The sequence below is a fragment of the Hemitrygon akajei genome, chromosome 32, assembly GCF_048418815.1.
Source record: "Hemitrygon akajei chromosome 32, sHemAka1.3, whole genome shotgun sequence".
Taxonomy (NCBI): domain Eukaryota; kingdom Metazoa; phylum Chordata; class Chondrichthyes; order Myliobatiformes; family Dasyatidae; genus Hemitrygon; species Hemitrygon akajei.
Window position 1 is genome coordinate 31977448 of NC_133155.1, and position 20445 is coordinate 31997892.

The following is a 20445-nucleotide window of genomic DNA, read 5'->3' on the forward strand; positions in this document are numbered from 1 at the left end:
CCACATCGTTATTGTTTTCCATGAGAGAGAGCTGGGAACAGAGCGCTCGTTTCAGGAGCCTGGTGTTCAAGCACGTGAACAACATGGGTCCAGTGCTACCGACAAGTTATACCCGGAGCTTTAAGGTTGGGGTTGTTGGCCTGGGAGATGACAGGACATGAGATGAGGAGGAATTTATTGAGCCAGAGGGTGCTGAATCTGGATTCATTGCAAAAGACAGCTGCGGAGGCCAAGCCATTGGCTGCATTTAGAGCAAAGATTGATAAGCTCTTGATTAGTATATGGGGAGAAGGCAGGGATTTGTTGAGAGGGCCAGCAAATCAGCTGTGACCCAATGGCGGAGCAGGCTCGATGGGTCAAATGGCCTAATTCATCGGGTTTTATTAGATATTGATGCTGGTTTGTTTGACCTACCAGTGAATTTGGACAACTCTGCAGAAACCGATGTAGCTGAACCAAAACCAAGTGTCAGAGCCTAACGGAGGGCGGAGCTGACTTCTATCCAGATGATCATATACATCAAGCGTGTATGAGATCCTGATCTGCAGTTATACTTTCCCTCAATCGATCAGAAACTGGTTGCGTTGAGCCGCATCTGCCTTCACCGAGAGAGGACTCGCTTTCCAGGGTTGTGACCCTTCATTTTGGAGGGGCAGTGAGGGCAGCTGGTCAAGGAAATTGCCTCGGTCTCAGCCTGCACGAGTCTGCGTTCTACGTCCTGATGACTGAAATTTGTTTTATGCCAATTGAAAAAGCAGTTTTACTCTATTATTGTTTTGAGATGCCGAATGGGAAGAAAGAACTTCACATTTGCTGTATTTCATGCCATTAGGACCACCAAAAGTGCCACACAGTAAAATAATTACTTCTGGAGGTGGAGTCACCACTGTGATAAACATGATGGCAGTAAATTTACACACCACAAACAGCAGGGCTGTAAGAGACCTGCTTTAGATGGTGTTGGTTGGGAATAAACACCGTACTGAGACGTTGGGTGAACTCTCCACCCTTCTTCTGATAAAGCTGCAGATTACATTATATCAAACTATACAAAGGTTTAATGTCCCAGGTGAAAGATGATGATGGCTCTTTGGTCCCTCACTGAGGCACAGCAATCTCAGGGTGGATGATGTGCCGAACTCTCTGGAGATGACTCCCAGATGGCAGCAACAGAGTCGCAGCTGACCTGGAACATGGCTTAGAAACAAAAAGGCAAATCTGGATAAAATACAAAATCCCTTGGTAGTTACCTTATTTGGGTATATTTCAAGTCATCCTTTGTAACATCGATCAGAAGATCCTGCAGTGTGTAGCCATCGGCTATAATCTGTAACGGTAACAGAACAGGCGTCATGAGAGTCATTGCGGAACCTCAAAATGCTGGAGGAACTCAGCAGGTCAGGCAGCATCCCTGGAAATGAATAGGCAACGGGCATTTCAGGCCGAGACCCTTCAGCAGGACTGGAGAGGAAGAGGGAACAATCAGATTAAGAAGGACGGGAAAGAGAACAGACTGGAAGGTCAAGACAGGTCGGTGGGTGGAATGAAGCGAGAAGCTAGGAGGTGATAGATGGAAAAAGGTTGGAGAGGTTGATAGGGGAGGAGAGTGGACCATGGAGAAAGGGAAGGAGGAGAAGCACCAGACGAGGTCATAGGCAGGTGAGGAGAAGAGACAATGTAAGAGGGGAGTCAGAATAGGGAATTGAGGAAGACAGGAGGGGGCAACATTACTGGAAGTTGGAGAAATCACAGACGGAATACGAGGTGTTGCTTCTCCAACCCGAGCGTGGCCTCATCGTGACAGTAGAGGCGACCATGGACCAACAGGTCAGAATGGGAACGGGGTTTGGAATAGAATGTGCTGGCCACCAGGAAATCCTGCTTTCTGCCGATCGAGCGAAGGTTGCTCGACAGAGCAGTTCACCATTCTACATCGGGGCTCACTAATGTAGAGGAGGCCGCATCGGGAGCACTGGATACAATAGATGACCCTGAAAGGTTTGCAGGCTAAGCGTTGCCTCACCTGGAAGGACTGTTTACATCTTGAATGGAGGCGAGGGAGGAGGTGAATGGGTAGGTACAGCACGTTTTCAGCTGGCATGGGTAAGTGTTGGCAGGGAGGCTAGCGGGGAGGGATGAATCTACAAGGGAACCACAGAGGGAGAGATCCCTACGGAAAGCAGAGAGAGGGGGCAAGTAAAGATGTGTTTGGTGGTAGGGTCCCATTGAAGATGGTGGAAGTCGCAGAGAATGATGAGTTGGATGTGGAGATTCACAGGGTGCTAAGTAAACCAGTCACAAACAAGAGAAAATCTTCAGATGCTGGAAATCGGAGCAACACACACAAAATGCTGGAGGAACTCAGCAGGCCAGGCAGCGTCTATGGAGAAGAGTTACAGTCAGCGTTTCTGGCCTGCTGAGTCCTCCAGCATTTTGGGTGCTAGGTAAAGACAAGAGGATGCCTATCCCTGTTTAGGTGGCAGAAAGATGGCGTGAAGGCAGATATCCAGGAAACGGAGAAGATGTGGGTGAGGGCAGCATCAATGGTGAGGAAAAGACTCCCTGTACTTCGAAGGAGGAGGACATCTCTGTTGTCCTGGGAAGGAAAGCCTCATCCTGGGGACAGATGCAGCAGAGATGAAGCAACTGAGAAAAGGAATGGCATTTTTACAGGAGGCAGGGTGGGAAGAGGTAATCGAGCCAGCTATTGGGAATGGGTAGGTTTATACAAGATATCTTTGAACAGTTTTCACCGGATATGGAGACAGAGATTGAGAAAGGGGAGAGTGGTGTCAAATATGGGATGGTTTGTCCCCAGAGACAGTTTTTCTTCACTGCGTGCTAATGGGTTGTCTAATAAATCCGATGCTCCCAATGGACGACCTCTACATGCTGAGTTTGACATAGACCGGGGGGGGGGGGGGGGGGGGGCTGCTTTGCTGAGTACCTTCATTCCGTCCACAAAAAGGAGCAGGATGAAACCAATTTAATTCCAATCCCCATTCCCATTCCAACATGTTTCTCCATCTATTGCCATGATGAGGCCACTCTCATGTTGGAGTAGCAACACCTCATATTCCGTCTAGGTAGCCTCCGACATGAAGCCATGAACATTCATTTCCCCAACTCACAGTAATCTTTCCCCCTCCTCCTTCCCCTCTTCTTCAATTCCCCACTCTGCCCCCCTTACCTCTCCTTTTCACCTGCCTATCACTTCCCGCTGGCGTCCCTACACCATCTCTTTCTCCCATGGTCCACTCCCCTCTCCAATCAGATTCTTTCTTTTCCAGTCCTTTACCTTTTCCACCTATCACCTCCTAGCTTCTTACTTCATCCCTCCACCCCCACCCATCTGGCTTCACCTATCACCTTTTAGCTTGTACTCCTGTTCTCCCACCCCACCTTCTCATTCCGGCTTCTTCCTCCTCCCTTTCCAGTCCTGATGAAGGGCCTCGGCCCAAAACGGTGATTATTTATTCACGTCCATGGAGGCTGCCTGACCTGCTGAGTTCCTTCAGCAGTTTGTGTGTGTTGCTCTGGATTTCCATCATCTGCTGACTCTCTTGAGTTTATTATCCTCTCTACCCTGAATACGCCAAGTCTTCTCTGGGATCTGAACCAGTTCAGAATTTACTTTTATCCCCATTTTCTATTAACCGAGTTTAGCCAGCAGCGTCAGTGGCCAATCCGGGGCACGGCTGACCCCTGTGTTCTCTCCTGATACCTGCTCAAAAGGCCTGGCTGGCTGGCTGGCCCCAGCCACAGCTAACAGCGGAAGCTCAACGCTGTCTCTGCCTGACTCGAGTCGAGGTGGGTCAAGAGCTGAAGTGGGCTGGGTAGGAGAGGGGTCAGGGTGAGGGTGGGTGTTTGGCCTCTGTATTCATGTTGCTCAGTAAGTCAAGGCTTTGGGAAAAACATAAAATCATCAGACGAATGACACAATTGGGCCAGGCCGATCAACACCGATACGTCACTCTTCAGGAGTTAGCTAAATGCCACCATTCTCAAATAACTTCCCCACCTTGTACACACCTTCATCATCAGCCCTAAACTTCAGTGTTGGGAGCTCCTCTCTCTCCACAGACTGGGTGAGCTGGGGAATCTGTGAACGTTGGATCAAGCAAATCTGAGCTCAAATTGAGGCCCTCCTGGGCTCTGTAACTCAGCTCTCATTGTGCACATTAGGAGGTCCATACCAGAGAGAACAAGGCTCCCTAAAGTACAACTGGGCCTCTTGGAGCTTCTCACCAGCATTCCCAGCTTCAGCACTGGACGAGAGCAGAGTGTGGGCAGTGCAGGACCTGTTACCAAGTACTGTCAATGCCTGATTTCTAGCAGCTACCATGAAGCCACGATGGTCATCCAGAAACCTGCAGGTGGGAAGTGTAGACACTTAAACTTGACGGTATTCAGGTAGATGCTTTCAAAATGGGTATCCCCACTAAAGAAGTTAATGGCTGGCTGGGCAACTTGTCAAAGAAATTAGCAGCTCAGGAGGACATCGTGGCTCCATATAAAATGGCTGCATTTCTCCTTTCTCTCCTTCGCTTGTCTTGAGCAAGGGACTGAGAATTACAACAAAACTCCCAAACCTTTTCCAGAAGTAGCCTGCCCTCCCCTTCATACATTACTTGGTAACTTACGATGAACACAAGAGATTCTGCAGATACTGAAATTCTGGTGCAACACGCACAAAGTGCTGGAGGAACTCAGCAGGTCAGGCAGCATCTAATGGAAATGAATAAACAGTCGACATTTTGGGCCAAGACCCTTCAGGAAGATGATAAACACATCTTCATATATGATTCCCAGCCCCTCCCTCCAGTTCTCAGAGCATCGTATTGCAAGGAATGCCTTTAGCAACCTCACCCTAATTGACACCCACTATAAGTCCGCCGCACTACACCTCAGTGCCAGCAGGTGGTGCAGTGACATCTGCACCAGGCTTCCAGGAGAGTGGTCCGCGGTTCAAACCCAGCCAGCTCCTTGCACGCTTTCCACACCTGCTGGTCTGAGTGTCGAGCTAGCAACTCTGCCTCCTAAAACAGACAATAGCTGAAGAAACAACAAGCGTGCTGCCTGATGCCCCAGTGAGGTGCGGGAGGATGCCATTATATACTACTCCTCAATACTTTATATCCTACCTTGTCAATTGTCTGTTGGTCAACTTGTGTTGTTAGTAGCCACTCTGTGAGTTCTTCAGTTTTGGCATCGACAAGTGTTGATTGGAAGCTGCACTGGGCACCTATGCAGGAATATTGCAGGAGAACGTTTAGCAGCTGTTATTGCAGGAATGTTGTTTTCAATTTCAAGACACACAGAGATCGTATTCTGTCTGAATTAGAACAGGAAACGGTTAACAAGCCCAGCCTTGTCCAATCAGTGTCTAAACAATTCATCTCTCATTCCAATCTCACTCCAGGAAACATGTTCGATGTTATTTGAATCCAAATCCAAGACCGGCTTATTTATTGCAATTTATATTTTGAAAAAATTCTGAGGTTGTAATTTTTACTCCTCAAGAGCCCTTGTCACGAGCAAACAATCTACTCACTCAATCATAAATCTTGTTACCTGGAACTCTCTTTCACAGAGAACCAACCTAGCTCCGAATATCCCAAATTTCTGACGTTTGGAATCCTGTGGGATGTCAAACTTCCTCCCCTAAAATTAACTCAAGGGCAGTGCTATCCACATCATTCTCTGCACTTCCTCCCCTTCAATCAGTTCCAAATGGAATAAGGAAGTTCCAGGGTATTGTTGGATTGGGGTGTTGGATTGTTGTTTTTCTTGTTGCTCAACTTGCCGAGGCTTGCTTGTTTTTGTATATAATAACCTTTATACGTGTAACTGTTCAGTGAATTTTCCAGTAATTATGACACAATTGCCTCTGTGTTTTCCTAGAAACTTCTTAGTTTGTACTAGCAGTTGTCAAAACCACTTGAATCTGACTATTTTATAGGTTAATTGTCATGGTAACATTTAATGAAATGGCCGTAAGCAACGAGCTTCATGCCTCACTCTCGGCTTCTAAGAACTGTGCAAGCAGGCTGACGGCTGTACTGTGGTGTGACCGACTCTCCCTAGTCTCCACTTACGAAGATCGAGAGGGGCCACAGATTTCAGTGAAAGTCAAGGTGCAAGCGAGCGCGAAGCATGCGAGGGAATTCCTCGAAGCACGGTTTTCCGTAAACAGTTCAGTGTACAGACACGTAGACCTCAATCCTATTTATGAGCTGGCGTGGGCAAGGTTCCAGACCACAACGCACAAAGTTCGCCACACAACCATTCAGTGACGAGATTTCCTCCCCACATCGTGACTGAGTTTCTGTAAAGATGCCCAACCAGCTGACTGAGAAGTATGTAAAGGCCGAGCATTTGGAGAACACTCCACAAGCAACAACGCACTCATCATGTCTCCTCGCATGGTGACAAAACGTTCGCAAGCAAGTTGCCAAGGGCGGAGAACAACTCGACCCAATACCATGTTTTTAGCGGGCAGTTAGACTACTGAAGGTGTAGAAGAGGAACTCCAGACTTTCTGCTCATAACAACCTGTGTAGCCCCCAATGCCACATCACTGAAAACGTTAAATCTTGAACAGCTTAGTGACCGGGTCAAAACTCATCTCTTATTCAATGTGACTGAACCACATTTTATGGCCTCTGCTACTTCTGGGACTTGGTGAGAAGAGTTGTCTTGAGCTCAACAGTAGTAATATGAAAGGAGAAGAGTATCGTTGGCTGCAAATCCGACACTCAGATGTCCAGTGGTTGTGGAGGGCATTCCATAGATACAGGCCCTTTCAGTAATGAGCAGCTGGGAGACGTTCTCTGTCCCAATAACTGAACCAGCTTACAACCTGCTCAGTGCTATGACCAGCTGATTCACACTGGAGTATCAAATGGGAAAAGACCTGCTGGCCAGAGTTGTAAAGCATAGAGACAGAGCTTTCAGCCCATCGTACCCGTGCTGTCCCTTTAACCCAGCTATACAGATCCCATTTGCCTTCATTAGGTCCATGTCCTTCAGGACCATGCCTGTTTAAAAGCTTATCGGAATTCTTCATTGATATAATTATTGTATCTGATTCCGTCACCTCCTCTGGCAGCACATCATAGATATCAACCACCCTCTGTGTAAAATAATTCCCTTCAAAACTCCTCCTTTCACCTGAAAGACAATGCCCTCTTGCTTTTGATACCAGCAACCATATAAAAAAGAAATCTGACTCTCTACCCCACCCTCACAAAGAGCAGATTGGAGTAGCGACGTGTGTATCGAAACACCGAAACAAACGTGTCGTTTGTGTCCAATAACCAACACAGTTTGGGGATATACTGGGGCAGCCTGCAAGTGATTCTGATGCCAACTTAACATGCCCACAACCTACCAACCCTAACTGCACGTCCTTTCAGAACGTGGGAGGAAACCGGAGCACCCGGAGGAAACCCGCAGACAGACAGCGTCGGGAACTGAATCCCAACCTTACGATCACCGTCACTGTGAAGCATGTCACTAACCACCACACTACCGTGCCGCTCACTGATCTTTAGAGGTACCTCCATCACATCATCCCCTAGACTCCTTCACACGGAAAACAATCAGCCCATCCAAACAATCTCTTCCCTCCCCCACTGAACTGAGTTCCTCCAAACCAGGGAGCATCCTGGTGAATCTCTTCTGCCCTTTCTCCTGCGCAGTCACAGCCTTCCTGTCGTGTAGTGGCCAAACTGCACACAGTACGCCAAGTGCAGCCGACCCCAGTGCTTTGTAAAGTTGCAACATAACGTCCCAGCTCCTCTGGTCTATGCCCCGACTTGTGAAGGCAAAGCGAAGCAGATGTTTTTGTCAACGCCTCATCGGCCAGTGTTGCCGCTTTCAGTAAAAGTCTTCATGAACCACTGCAGTGGATCAAATCAGTTGGAGTCAGATTGAGCCTCCCTGTTATTACAGGAATCCGGAGGACGCTGACTGCAGGCATCGACAGGTCCAGCTCTCTCCTGCAGGAATTCATTTGATCAGCGATCGACAGGTCCAGCTCTCTCCTGCAGGAATTCATTTGATCAGCGATCGACAGGTCCAGCTCTCTCCTGCAGGAATTCATTTGATCAGCGATCGACAGGTCCAGCTCTCTCCTGCAGGAATTCATTTGATCAGTGATCACCAACTCAGCTCTCTCCTGCAGGAATTCATTTGATCAGCGATCACCAACCCAGCTCTCTCCTGCAGGAATTCATTTGATCAGCGATCACCAACCCAGCTTGCAACCTGCTCCAAGGCTCCAGTGTCTCTGTAAGAGGAACTGCTTAACATCCAGCCGACCTCTGATTTTACTTGTCTGACAGTGACCCCCTGTGCCCCAGTCAGTTTCTGATAGAAGAACTGGTTGCTATAAGCAAGATCTAAAGCCATAAGCCTCGGCAAATGTCCACACCTCTCAGAGGTATGGATACCCAGCAAATTCCAGGTGAAAAGGTTATTTAAACTGGGAATGAATCCACTCATCCCTCTGCAGCACCCTTTCTAAAATCTCAGCATCCCTAGGGTCTGAGGATGTAAAACTAGACCTAAGCAGGGCTGTGCAGAAGGGTAAAATGGTCCGGTTTTAGACAGATATTGAAACTGTATTCTGACACTGGCCAAGGAAGAGGCATTTGCCCCAGAGTGCAGCCAGACGGTTGCTGCGTAGAATGCCAGTGACTGTAGCCGCTGTGTGAGGTTATGGGGGCATTCCTGCACCTTCACTCGGTGCACAATAACTTTACACATCCTCACACTGAACCAAACCTTCTGTACCGTAATACAGTACTCTATAAACAATCACTCTGTACCCTTCCTGCCACCACTCCGCTTCACTTCATTCTGCATACTGGCACTCTTACCTACACAACTAGTGCTCTAGTCTCACACTCTCTACCCCTGCACACTAATATTCTAGTCCCACACTCTCTACCCCTGCACACCAATATTCTATTCCCACTCTCTACCCCTGCACACTAATATTCTAGTCCCACACTCTCTACCCCTGCACACTAATCTTCTAGTCCCACACTCTCTACCCCTGCACACTAATATTCTAGTCTCACACTCTCTACTCCTGCACACTAATATTCTAGTCCCACACTCTCTACCCCTGCACACTAATATTCTAGTCCCACACTCTCTACCCTGCACACTAATATTCTAGTCCCACTCTCTACCCCTGCACACTAATATTCTAGTCTCACACTCTCTACCCCTGCACACTAATATTCTAGTCCCACACTCTCTACCCCTGCACACTAATATTCTAGTCCCACACTCTCTACCCCTGCACACTAATATTCTAGTCCCACACTCTCTACCCCTGCACACTAATATTCTATTCCCACACTCTCTACCCTGCACACTAATATTCTAGTCCCACACTCTCTACCCCTGCACACTAATATTCTATTCCCACTCTCTACCCCTGCACACTAATATTCTAGTCTCACACTCTCTACCCTGCACACTAATATTCTAGTCTCACACTCTCTACCCCTGCACACTAATATTCTATTCCCACACTCTCTGCCCCTGCACACTAATATTCTAGTCCCACACTCTCTACCGCTGCACACTAATATTCTAGTCCCACACTCTCTACCCCTGCACACTAATATTCTAGTCCCACTCTCTCTCCTCCTGCACACTAATATTCTAGTCCCACACTCTCTACCCCTGCACACTAATATTCTAGTCCCACACTCTCTACCCCTGCACACTAATATTCTAGTCCCACACTCTCTACCCCTGCACACTAATATTCTAGTCCCACACTCTCTACCCCTGCACACTAACATTCTAGTCCCACACTCTCTACCCCTGCACACTAATATTCTAGTCCCACACTCTCTACCCCTGCACACTAATATTCTAGTCCCACACTCTTACCCCTGCACACTAATATTCTAGTCCCACTCTCTCTCCTCCTGCACACTAATATTCTAGTCCCACACTCTCTACCCCTGCACACTAATTATTCTAGTCCCACACTCTCTACCCCTGCACACTAATATTCTAGTCCCACACTCTCTACCCCTGCACACTAATATTCTAGTCCCACACTCCTCTACCCCTGCACACTAACATTCTAGTCCCACACTCTCTACCCCTGCACACTAATATTCTAGTCCCACACTCTCTACCCCTGCACACTAATATTCTAGTCCCACACTCTCTGCTCCTGCACACTAATATTCTAGTCTCACACTCTCTACCCCTGCACACTAATATTCTAGTCCCACACTCTCTACCCCTGCACACTAATATTCTAGTCCCACACTCTCTGCCCCTGCACACTAATATTCCTAATCCCACTCTCTACCCCTGCACACTAATATTCTAGTCCCACACTCTCTGCCCCTGCACACTAATATTCTAATCCCACTCTCTACCCCTGCACACTAATATTCTAGTCTCACACTCTCTGCCCCTGCACACTAATATTCTAGTCTCACATTCTCTACCCTTGCACACTAATATTCTAGTCTCACACTCTCTACCCCTGCACACTAATATTCTAGTCTCACACTCTCTGCCCCGCACACTAATATTCTATTCCCACACTCTCTACCCCTGCACACTAATATTCTAGTCTCACACTCTCTGCCCCTGCACACTAATATTCTAGTCCCACACTCTCTGCCCCTGCACACTAATATTCTAATCCCACACTCTCTACCCCTGCACACTAATATTCTATTCTCACACTCTCTACCCCTGCACACTAATATTCTAGTCTCACACTCTCTACCCCTGCACACTAATATTCTAGTCCCACACTCTCTACCCCTGCACACTAATATTCTAGTCTCACACTCTCTACCCCTGCACACTAATATTCTAGTCCCACACTCTCTACCCCTGCACACTAATATTCTAGTCCCACACTCTCTACCCTGCACACTAATATTCTAGTCCCCACACTCTCTACCCCTGCACACTAATATTCTATCCTTGCACACCAGAACTCTACTCTCACGCCCTTTACTCTGCACACTCTCTGGGCACTAATACTCTCTACTCTGGGCATTACTACTCTACCCTGCAGACCGGTATACCTCCATATCCCCTCTACTCTGTTACATTAATACCCTGCACACAAATACACCGTCCTGCACACCAATAATCCACTCTGCGCACTGGAACTCATTCCTGCGTGTGCTGCAGCCTCCACATTAATGTTGTATGCACTGATACTCTGCACGCCACAGGGTGTTTAAAACATTGCCATATTTGGAAGTGGGTCAGGAAGGAGGGAGTTGAGGGCTAAATCAGCAGGAGGGGAGCTCAGGTGTTTCAACAGTGGTTGACCAAACTGGTGAATGGGGCCGTTGAGATGAGAAAGTGGGTAATGGTGTTTGGCTATAGGAACTGCGCGTAAAATAAAAGACCCTTTATCAAAAAGACTAGAAAATCTGCAGATGCTGAAATCCAAGCAACGCACACAAAACGCCGGAGAAACTCAGCAGGCCAGGCAGCATCTATGGAAAAGAGAAAACAGTCGACGTTCCGGGCCCACAACATTTGAGTGTGTGTTGCAGGACTGGGAAAGGGGGAAAAACAAGCTAGTTTTACGTTGCAGAGAAGGATGGACAGGATAAAGGGGATATCTGTGATAGCCTGAGACCCAGTCAAATTGGTTAATGAGTGCAGCGAGAGGGTGATTATGCTTCTTTGTCACAGTTTTGTGTGGATAATCACTGGCTGTTGGGCAAGCCCTGAAGGTCAGACTGTACCAACAGGTAGAGAAGAAATGAGCCATTATCACAGACTGATGTTGCACAGTAGAAAAGGACAGCCCCAGCACAGACAGGGAGAGCTGTTTACCTAAAGTTGTTGAACTCAGTATTAAGGCCAGAGAGTTGCAATGTTGTAATAGCACAGGAGACACAGGGAGATCCGAGTGGGAGGAGGGTGAAGTACTAAAGTGGCAGGCTACTGGAAGCTTCAGGTCACTCCTGTAGACTGAAGTGACGGCCACCCAGTCAGTGCTCGGATATTTCAGTGTAGAAGGGAGCACATCGTGATCACCAACAGCAGTAACCTGCCCCTGGGAGAAATGTCCAGGCTGGTGGGAAGACAAGCAATGTACCTCCTGCAGTGGCACGGAGAAGTGTTATAAAGCGGGGAGCTGTTGGTGGAGGCAGAGGAGAAGATCAGGGAAATGGCAGAGGGAGTGATCTTCCTGAGATGCCAAGAGGGGAGAGGAAAATGTGCGGAATCTCGTTGGAACAGGTAGGAGTTGCCAAACAATCTGTTGAATGCAAAGGCTGGTGGACCCAAGGTGAGGACTGGGGAACGACGTCTTGGCTCAGTACCAAAGGAGAAGGGTTGAGAACAGATGCGTTGAAAGTTGATGAGACGTGCTCTCAGGGCTAAGTATACTGTGGTGGAGGGGAAGCAATGGTTCAGGAGTAAGGAAGACAGCACAGAGGCAGCTGCGTGGTGGGTCTCGTCAGTGAGCAAAGACAGCAGAGCAGGAGGAACTGGGGGATTGAACATGTGCTCAGGATCATCCAACAACAGCTCTCCTTGGCATAACTGAGGCCCCCTTATTTTTGAGTCCTCACAGATAATAATCCATGTGCTGCCTCTCAACTCAACCTGTTCAACCAAAGCAACACACAACATGCTGGAGGAACTCCGCAGGCCGGGTAGCACGCATGAAGGGGAATACGAAGGGTCTCATCCGAAACATTGACCGCTTATTCTCCTCCATTGATACCGCCCGACCTGCTGAGCATTTTGTGTGTTGCTCTAGACTTACATCGTCTGCAGAATCCCTTGTGTTTCCGTTAAACAAACTCTAGGCTGATGGACATGATGGACAGTGCTTGTATGGTAAGGGTGGGTGGGGCGGAGTGGAGGGTGGCACTGGAAGATACAAGCATAAACAATTACGAAACTGAAAAAGACCGAACATTTTTCGGCCATTTTATTTTCAGCTCATCGGTTTTCTGCTACTCCTGCCGCTGCCTCCCTCACTTACCCACAGATTCTGATCTCCCTTGCAGCAGCTCGATGATGTGCTCTTTCTGATGAAGAAGTTGCGACAGTAGTTGTTGGTACTTGCACTCCTTCTCTGCAAGGTTTTCCAGGAGTCTGTAAAGCAGAAGTTTAATACAGGCGACCCACATAGTTAATTATCAATCCCTCCCCTCTTCAGCCCACAGCCAGGATCAGACCTACAGCCAGTCCATAGGCCAATGTACATCCACATTCTGTCCAGAGACAGGGAAGGAGCTACGTAGGCCACTTTATTAGGTACCGGAGTGGAACCTGGTGTGGTCTTCTGCTGCTGTAGACCAGCCACTTCAAGGCTCAACGTGTTGTGCATTTGGAGATGCTCTACTGCACACCGCTGTTGTAACGTGTAGTTACTTTAGTTACTGTCGCCTTCCTGTCAGCTTGAACCAGTCTGGCCATTCTCCTCCGACCTCTCTCATGAATAGAGCACTTTTGCCACAGAACTCCTGCTTACTGGATGTTTTTTTTTTGTTTTTTGCATCGTTCTCTCTGAACTCTAGAGACTGTTGTGCTCGAAAACACCAGGAGATCAACAATCTCCAGAGTTTACAGGGAATGGTGCAAAAATCAAAAAGCATCCAGTGAGCGACAATCCTGTGGACAAAAACGCCTTGCTGATGCTGCAGGTGACAGGAAAATGGCCTAACTGGTTCAGGCTGACAGAAGGCAACAGTACAGAAGAGCATCTCTGAACACATAACACACCGAGCCTTGAAGGAGAAGGATCAGAGCACATGGAGACCACAGCCATACACTCCGTGGCCACTGTATAGGTACAGGAGGTAATACAGTAACCACTAAATAGATCAATCACTGCGTAGTGTACTCAAGGATGGACAGATCTTAACAATCAGTGAAAATTTAAAAAACACAGATGCTTAAAATCTGAAATAAAAACAAAAATTGTTCTTTACCTGAGATCTGAGATTTTAAAAACAAAAGTAGTAAAAGAAAAGTTAAAGCTTCATTCTAACTCTTTCCAATGCTGATTCTATCAGGTCAGCAGAGTGAATTCGGGGAAATAAATATTCAGTTCTTGGAGACTAGAACAGAAAGACATCGAGAGAGAATTTCTTTATCAAGAGAGCGGTGAATCTGTGGAGTTTAGGTGCGGAGGCCAAGTTATTGGGTATATTTAAAGCGGACGCTGACAGTTTCTTAACTAGTAAGGGCGCCAAATGTTTTGGGGAGAAGGTAGGAGAATGGATTTGAGAGGAAAATAAATTAGACGTGATTGAGTGCTGGATCAGTCTCAATGGGCCACATGGCCTAATTCTGCTCCTATGTTTTATGGTCTCTTATGAGCTTCCCAGTAGTCCTAGTGCACACACACCCATCTAAACTCACCAACTTTCACTGCCCTAGTAGGTGGCCTTGACTGGCTCAATATATGATTAATAAAATGACTATAAAGGCCCATATCCTTACTAGGATGGATTAATGTCATGGGAATACTCTCCCTGGGACAGCCTATCTCACATTAAACATGCTGGTCTGGGATAGTCCCACAGATCAGCTTCAAATAACTCGGTTTGTCTCTTTATCACTGATGTTGAATTACTTAAAATCAAATCAAACAATAGACTGAGTCTCACCATTGCCGTGCCAACTGCTCCAACTAACCATTCTCAGATGATCATTTGTCAAGGTGCAAAGAAGCCTCATGTTTATTCAGACACCAATTCCCTTTGCTGCAAAGACCGAGCAAACAGATGCTTGCCACACACACACACACAAAATGCTGGAGGAACTCAGCAAGTCAGGCAGCATCTATGGGACGAGCGCGTGTGGGGGGAGGTGTGGCAAAATAGCAGTTAATATCTCAGGCCCATCGTCAGGAGAGTTGCCACAGTGATCGGAATATCTGTCACCTTCTGAAGGAGACCAGAGCGAAGAATCTGCTGGTGTTGGGGGTCACTCTGAGTCATTTACTCTTCCTGATATCCCACTGAGAAACCCACCCCAGCTGGAGCTCCTAGCTCACAGACCTCTCTTGACAAGGTCCCAAGCCACCTGGGTTTACAGGCTAATTCGCAAATACAGGCCTTATAGTTTTAGCATACACAGGTCCAACTGGGTCGTTTAAAATGGGGCAGATGTGGAGGAATTGTTCCATCAAGAAGGGGAGTTCAGTATGAGGAAGGATAGCCTGAAAATTTGACCCACGTCACACACAAATGCAATGCAGAAGTATTTTACCATGCAAAGAGAGGTGGAGGCCTGGGGCCTTCTCCCAAATGGCTGCAGATGCCATGAGAACATCAAGACAAAAGCTAAGACAGAGAGAGGATTTGGACACGTACAACATGGACTAAAGGTGAGTAAATACAGAGAACTGCAGATGGGCATCGGCTCGACTTGGTTGAGGAGACTTGCACAGCTTCTCCTGATCCCTTAGGACACAGAGCATTCAAGAATACAGATGTTATGGCCGCCATGTCTGTGCTGAATGCATTAGCAAATTGAAGTAAATCTTTTCTCCTTGCACATGATCCATAACCCCCCCCCCCCATTCCCACCATATACATTTGCCTCTACAAGCCTCTTAAACACCACCATCAAACACACTTCCAGCACCACCCTGGCAGCTCGTGTAAAATACCCCTCCCCGAACATCGCTCTTAAACCTTCCGCCCACCCACCTTAAACACATGGCACCGTACACTTCACATGTCTGATTCTGGCCGTCTACTCTATGCCCCTCACAGATCTATAAACATCTATCAGGTGTAGGGACATTTAAAAGACTCTTAGTAAGGCACATGGATGGAAAAAAACGAGAGCTCTGGGGAAGGGAAGAATTAAATTGATTTTAGAGGAAGTTAAAAAGTCAGCACGATATTGTGGCTTGAAGGGACTGTGTACTGTTCTATAAAACCATAAGACACAGGAGCAGAATTAGGCCATTCAGCCCATCGAGTCTGCTCCGTCATTCCATCATGGCTGATCCCGGATCCCACTCAACCCCATGCACCTACCTTCTTACCATATCCTTTCATGCCCTGACTGCTTCCACCTTAAATATACCCACAGACCTGGCCTCCACCGCAGTCTGTGGCAGAGCATTCCACAGATTCACTACTCTCTGGCTAAAAAAATTCCTCCTTACCTCTGCTCTAAAAGGGTCACCCCTCAATTTTGAGGCTGTGCCCTCTAATTCTGGATTCTCCCACCACAGGAAGCATCCTCTCCACATCCACCCTATCTAGTCCATTCAACATTCAGTCGGTTTCAAAGAGATCCCCACACTTTCTTCTAAATTTCAGTGAGTACAGGTCCAAAGCTGCCAAACGCTCCTCACACTTTAACTCCTTCACTCCCGGAATCATCCTCATCAACCTCTTCTGGACTCTCTCCACTGACAACACATCCTTTTTGAGATACGGGAAAATGCTCCAAGTGCGGCCTGACTAGTGTCTTGTAAAGGCTCAGCATTATCTGCTTGCTTTTATATTCTATTCCCCTTGAAATAAATGCCAATGTTCCCCTTAGCCTCGAACATTCTAGAGAAAACAGTCTGAATTTGTCCAACCGCTCCTTCTGGATCATACTGTTTAATGCAGGCAAAATCCTGGTAAACCTCTTCTCTACCCTTTCACATCCTTCCTGCAACGGGAGACCGTTCTCCAAGTGTTGCCTAGTCTGTTTCAAACGGCTGCGACAGACCACTGTCCCGAGCTACGCCCTTGTTGGTGGGGCGGCCACCCAACCTCGACAAAGGTGTGTCGAGGAATATGCACTTTGCCTTCCGCCACTTCGTACCGGTTTGTTTCTGCCCTCAGTCGGCTGAGCTGCAGGATACGAGGGCAGGTGTTCTGTTGGGAATCGTACGACACTGAGCGGCTGAGTGTGCTCACGCCAGAGGTCCCTGCGCCGTCGTTCTGGAGCTCCAACGCGTCCGTCTCCCCCACGTCACTCAGACTCCCACTGCACGGAAAGTCGGCTGTGCCTCGTTCCTCTGGCTCCAGGTCAGATGAGCTCTCAATCTGAAGCTTCAGCTCTGAAGGAAGGAAGAGAAAGTGTCTGTTGAAAACTAAACAGCAGTTGCTGGAAACCTGAAGTGAAAACAGAAACTGCCAGGAAAGCTCAGCAGGACAGGCAGTACCTGAAACAGTTTCTCTCTCCACAGGTGCTGCTTGCCCTGGAGGGTTTTCCAACATCTTTTATTTTCTGTCACGTTGAATCAGTTTTTCTTAACCTACTTTTCTAAAGGTGTAGCCTGCCACCTTACCGGCAATAACACATTACACAGACCAAAAGCTGTCTATGATAATTGAAGTTCTCATCAAGCCATTTCAAATCTATTCATAGGCATTCTCTTTGTTCTACACATCTCCTCTATTTGCTTCTCACTTTTCCCCATTTCTAACAACTGGAAATTCAAACAACACACACAAAATGCTGGTGGAACGCAGCAGGCCAGGCAGCATCTATAAGGAGGAGCACTGTCGACGTTTCGGGCCGAGACCCTTCGTCAGGACTGGAAAGCTGCCTGTTTCTCTTTCCTCAGATGCCACCTAACTTGCTGGGCATTTCCACCATTTTCTGTTTCTGCTTCGGAGTCTGGTGTGGAACATTGTGCTCAGTTCTGGTCACCTCATTATAGGAAGGGTGTGGAAGCTTTAGAGAGGGCACAGAGGAGGTTCACCAGGATCCTGCCTGGATTAGAGAGCGTGTCTTGTGAGGATAGGTAGAATGGGCTAGCACTTTTCTCTTTGCAACGAAGGAGAATGAGAGGTGATTTGACAGACAGAACGAGTGGATATCCAGAAACGGAAATGGCTAATATGAGGAGACATAACTTTAATGAGATTGGAGAAAAGCATAGCGGGATGTCAGAGGTAGGTTTGTCACACAGAGAGTGGTGGATGCGTGGAAAATGCTGCCCGGTGTGGTGATCCAGGCAGGCACATTAGGGACATTTCAGAGAAAAAGGATCTAGTGCTTTCCCAGCGCATAAACTCTTCTTGGGCTTCCATCTGGGAACAGGTGTCAATTTTAACCGAGGTTCTGATGACAAGCTCCGCCATCTTCATCAGGGATGATGCCTAGACACAGCTAGTCGGATGGTACGTACACGCAACTTCCGTCATCTGTCCCTCAATTGGTTAGTCCTCAACCAATCAGGTTTCTGCTGTCCCACCTTGTTTAAAATTCTATTCCAGTTCTTATTTAGAGCGAGACCTTCATCTTTGTTAAAGTTCTTATTCTATAATCTTATTTCAATAGCTTCCTTCACCAGGGTCCCAAAAGCCATTGGCATGGCACAGTAGTTTTGTGCCACCGAAGTCAATCTGTAGTCATTGTGTTTGCAGTGTTCTGCTATCACTGATTTCTCCAAACAGATACACCTCCTGTGCTCCTTGATGGGCCCCACCTGACTGATATCCGCTGCTCCGCATTCACGGGGAACCCCGAAAACGCCAGCCACCCTGAGTCCCAGCTCTTCTCTGACCCGAATAAGCTGTACAGGAGCATCAGAGGCGTATCCACTTGAGTTAGCCAGAGAAATCGGTGGTAGCAGAACATTGCATTTGCAATGACCACAGGATTGACATCGACGGCAGAAAACTATTGTGCCAGAGCAATGGCTTTTGGGACCTCCGGGTGAAGGAAGCTATTGAAATAAAACTAGAGGATAAGAATTTTAACAAAGACAAAGGTCTCACTCTAAATAAAAACTGGAATACAATTTTAAACACAGAATCCTGATTGGTTGAGGACTAACCAATCAGGAGGGCCTGACAATGGGTACTGAGTACATATTCCACTACACTAGATATACTGGGCATATTGCCTGATGAAGCTGGCAGTTTGTTATCAAAGTGTTGGTTAAAATTGACACCTTGATGCACCATCAATAACTCACTCTGAGACGTAAAGGCGAGATATCGGCTTTTATTGACTGGAAGAAGGAACAAGCAGTGAGTGACCACCATACTACATCCTGGAGACTGAGAGGCCGGGCTCAGACCTCAATCGCCTTTATACAGGGGTCTGTGGGAGGAGCCACAGGAGCAGTCAGCAGGGGTCTGTGGGAGGAGCCACAGGAGCTGTCAGCAGGGGTCTGTGGGAGGAGCCACAGGAGCTGTCAGCAGGGGTCTGTGGGAGGAGCCACAGGAGCTGTCAGCAGGGGTCTGTGGGAGGAGCCACAGGAGCTGTCAGCAGGGGTCTGTGGGAGGAGCCACAGGAGCAGTCAGCAGGGGTCTGTGGGAGGAGCCACAGGAGCTGTCAGCAGGGGTCTGTGGGAGGAGCCACAGGAGCTGTCAGCGGGGGTCTGTGGGAGGAGCCACAGGAGCTGTCAGCAGGGGTCTGTGGGAGGAGCCACAGGAACTGTCAGCAGGGGTCTGTGGGAGGAGCCACAGGAACTGTCAGCAGGGGTCTGTGGGAGGAGCCACAGGAGCAGTCAGCAGGGGTCTGTGGGAGGAGCCACAGGAGCAGTCAGCAGGGGTCTGTGGGAGGAGCCACAGGAGCTGTCAGCAGGGGTCTGTGGGAGGAGCCACAGGAGCTGTCAGCAGGGGTCAGTGGGAGGAGCCACAGGAGCTGTCAGCAGGGGTCTGTGGGAGGAGCCACAGGAGCTGTCAGCAGGGGTCTGTGGGAGGAGCCACAGGAGCAGTCAGCGGGGGGGGGGTCTGTGGGAGGAGCCACAGGAGCAGTCAGCAGGGGTCTGTGGGAGGAGCCACAGGAGCAGTCAGCAGGGGTCTGTGGGAGGAGCCACAGGAGCAGTCAGCAGGGGGTCTGTGGGAGGAGCCACAGGAGCTGTCAGCAGGGTCTGTGGGAGGAGCCACAGGAGCTGTCAGCAGGGGTCTGTGGGAGGAGCCACAGGAGCTGTCAGCAGGGGTCTGTGGGAGGAGCCACAGGAGCTGTCAGCAGGGGTCTGTGGGAGGAGCCACAGGAGCTGTCAGCAGGGGTCTGTGGGAGGAGCCACAGGAGCAGTCAGCAGGGGTCTGTGGGAGGAGCCACAGGAGCAGTCAGCAGGGGTCTGTGGGAGGAGCCACAGGAGCAGTCAGCGGGGGTCTGTGGGAGGAGCCACAGGAGCTGTCAGCGGGGGTCTGTGGGAGGAGCCACAGGAGCTGTCAGCAGGGGTCTGTGGGAGGAGCCACAGGAGCTGTCAGCAGGGGGTCTGTGGGAGGAGCCACAGGAGCAGTCATCAGGGGGCGTATCCAGACAGGTATATGTAGTTCACCACACACCTGTACCTGGCTGAGAAGACTTCATGCTACACTTAGCAGACTCTTAGACAGACATACGGTTGAGGGGAAAATGGAGGGCTATTTAGGAGGAAAGGGTTACATTAAAATGTCGTCACAACATCATGGGCCCAGTGCTCTGTAGTGTGTTCTATGTCATTTACCTGCTACCTGTTTCACTTTGCCTCCCACCTGTCAT

The 20445-nt window shown here is 48.5% G+C and overlaps 1 protein-coding gene across 1 annotated transcript in view; it reads right to left on the bottom strand.

Annotated features, from left to right (window-relative positions):
* The window catches only part of LOC140719576 (mitogen-activated protein kinase kinase kinase 5-like), a 178862-nt gene that overhangs the window by 13283 nt on the left and 145134 nt on the right, over positions 1-20445 (bottom strand). The window contains exons 25-28 of the mRNA XM_073034282.1: positions 16819-17056; positions 13019-13131; positions 5145-5245; positions 1251-1327 (exon numbers count right to left, since the gene is read on the bottom strand). Coding sequence (XP_072890383.1) covers positions 1251-1327; positions 5145-5245; positions 13019-13131; positions 16819-17056 — 529 coding nt within the window. The remainder of the gene's footprint in view (positions 1-1250; positions 1328-5144; positions 5246-13018; positions 13132-16818; positions 17057-20445) is intronic.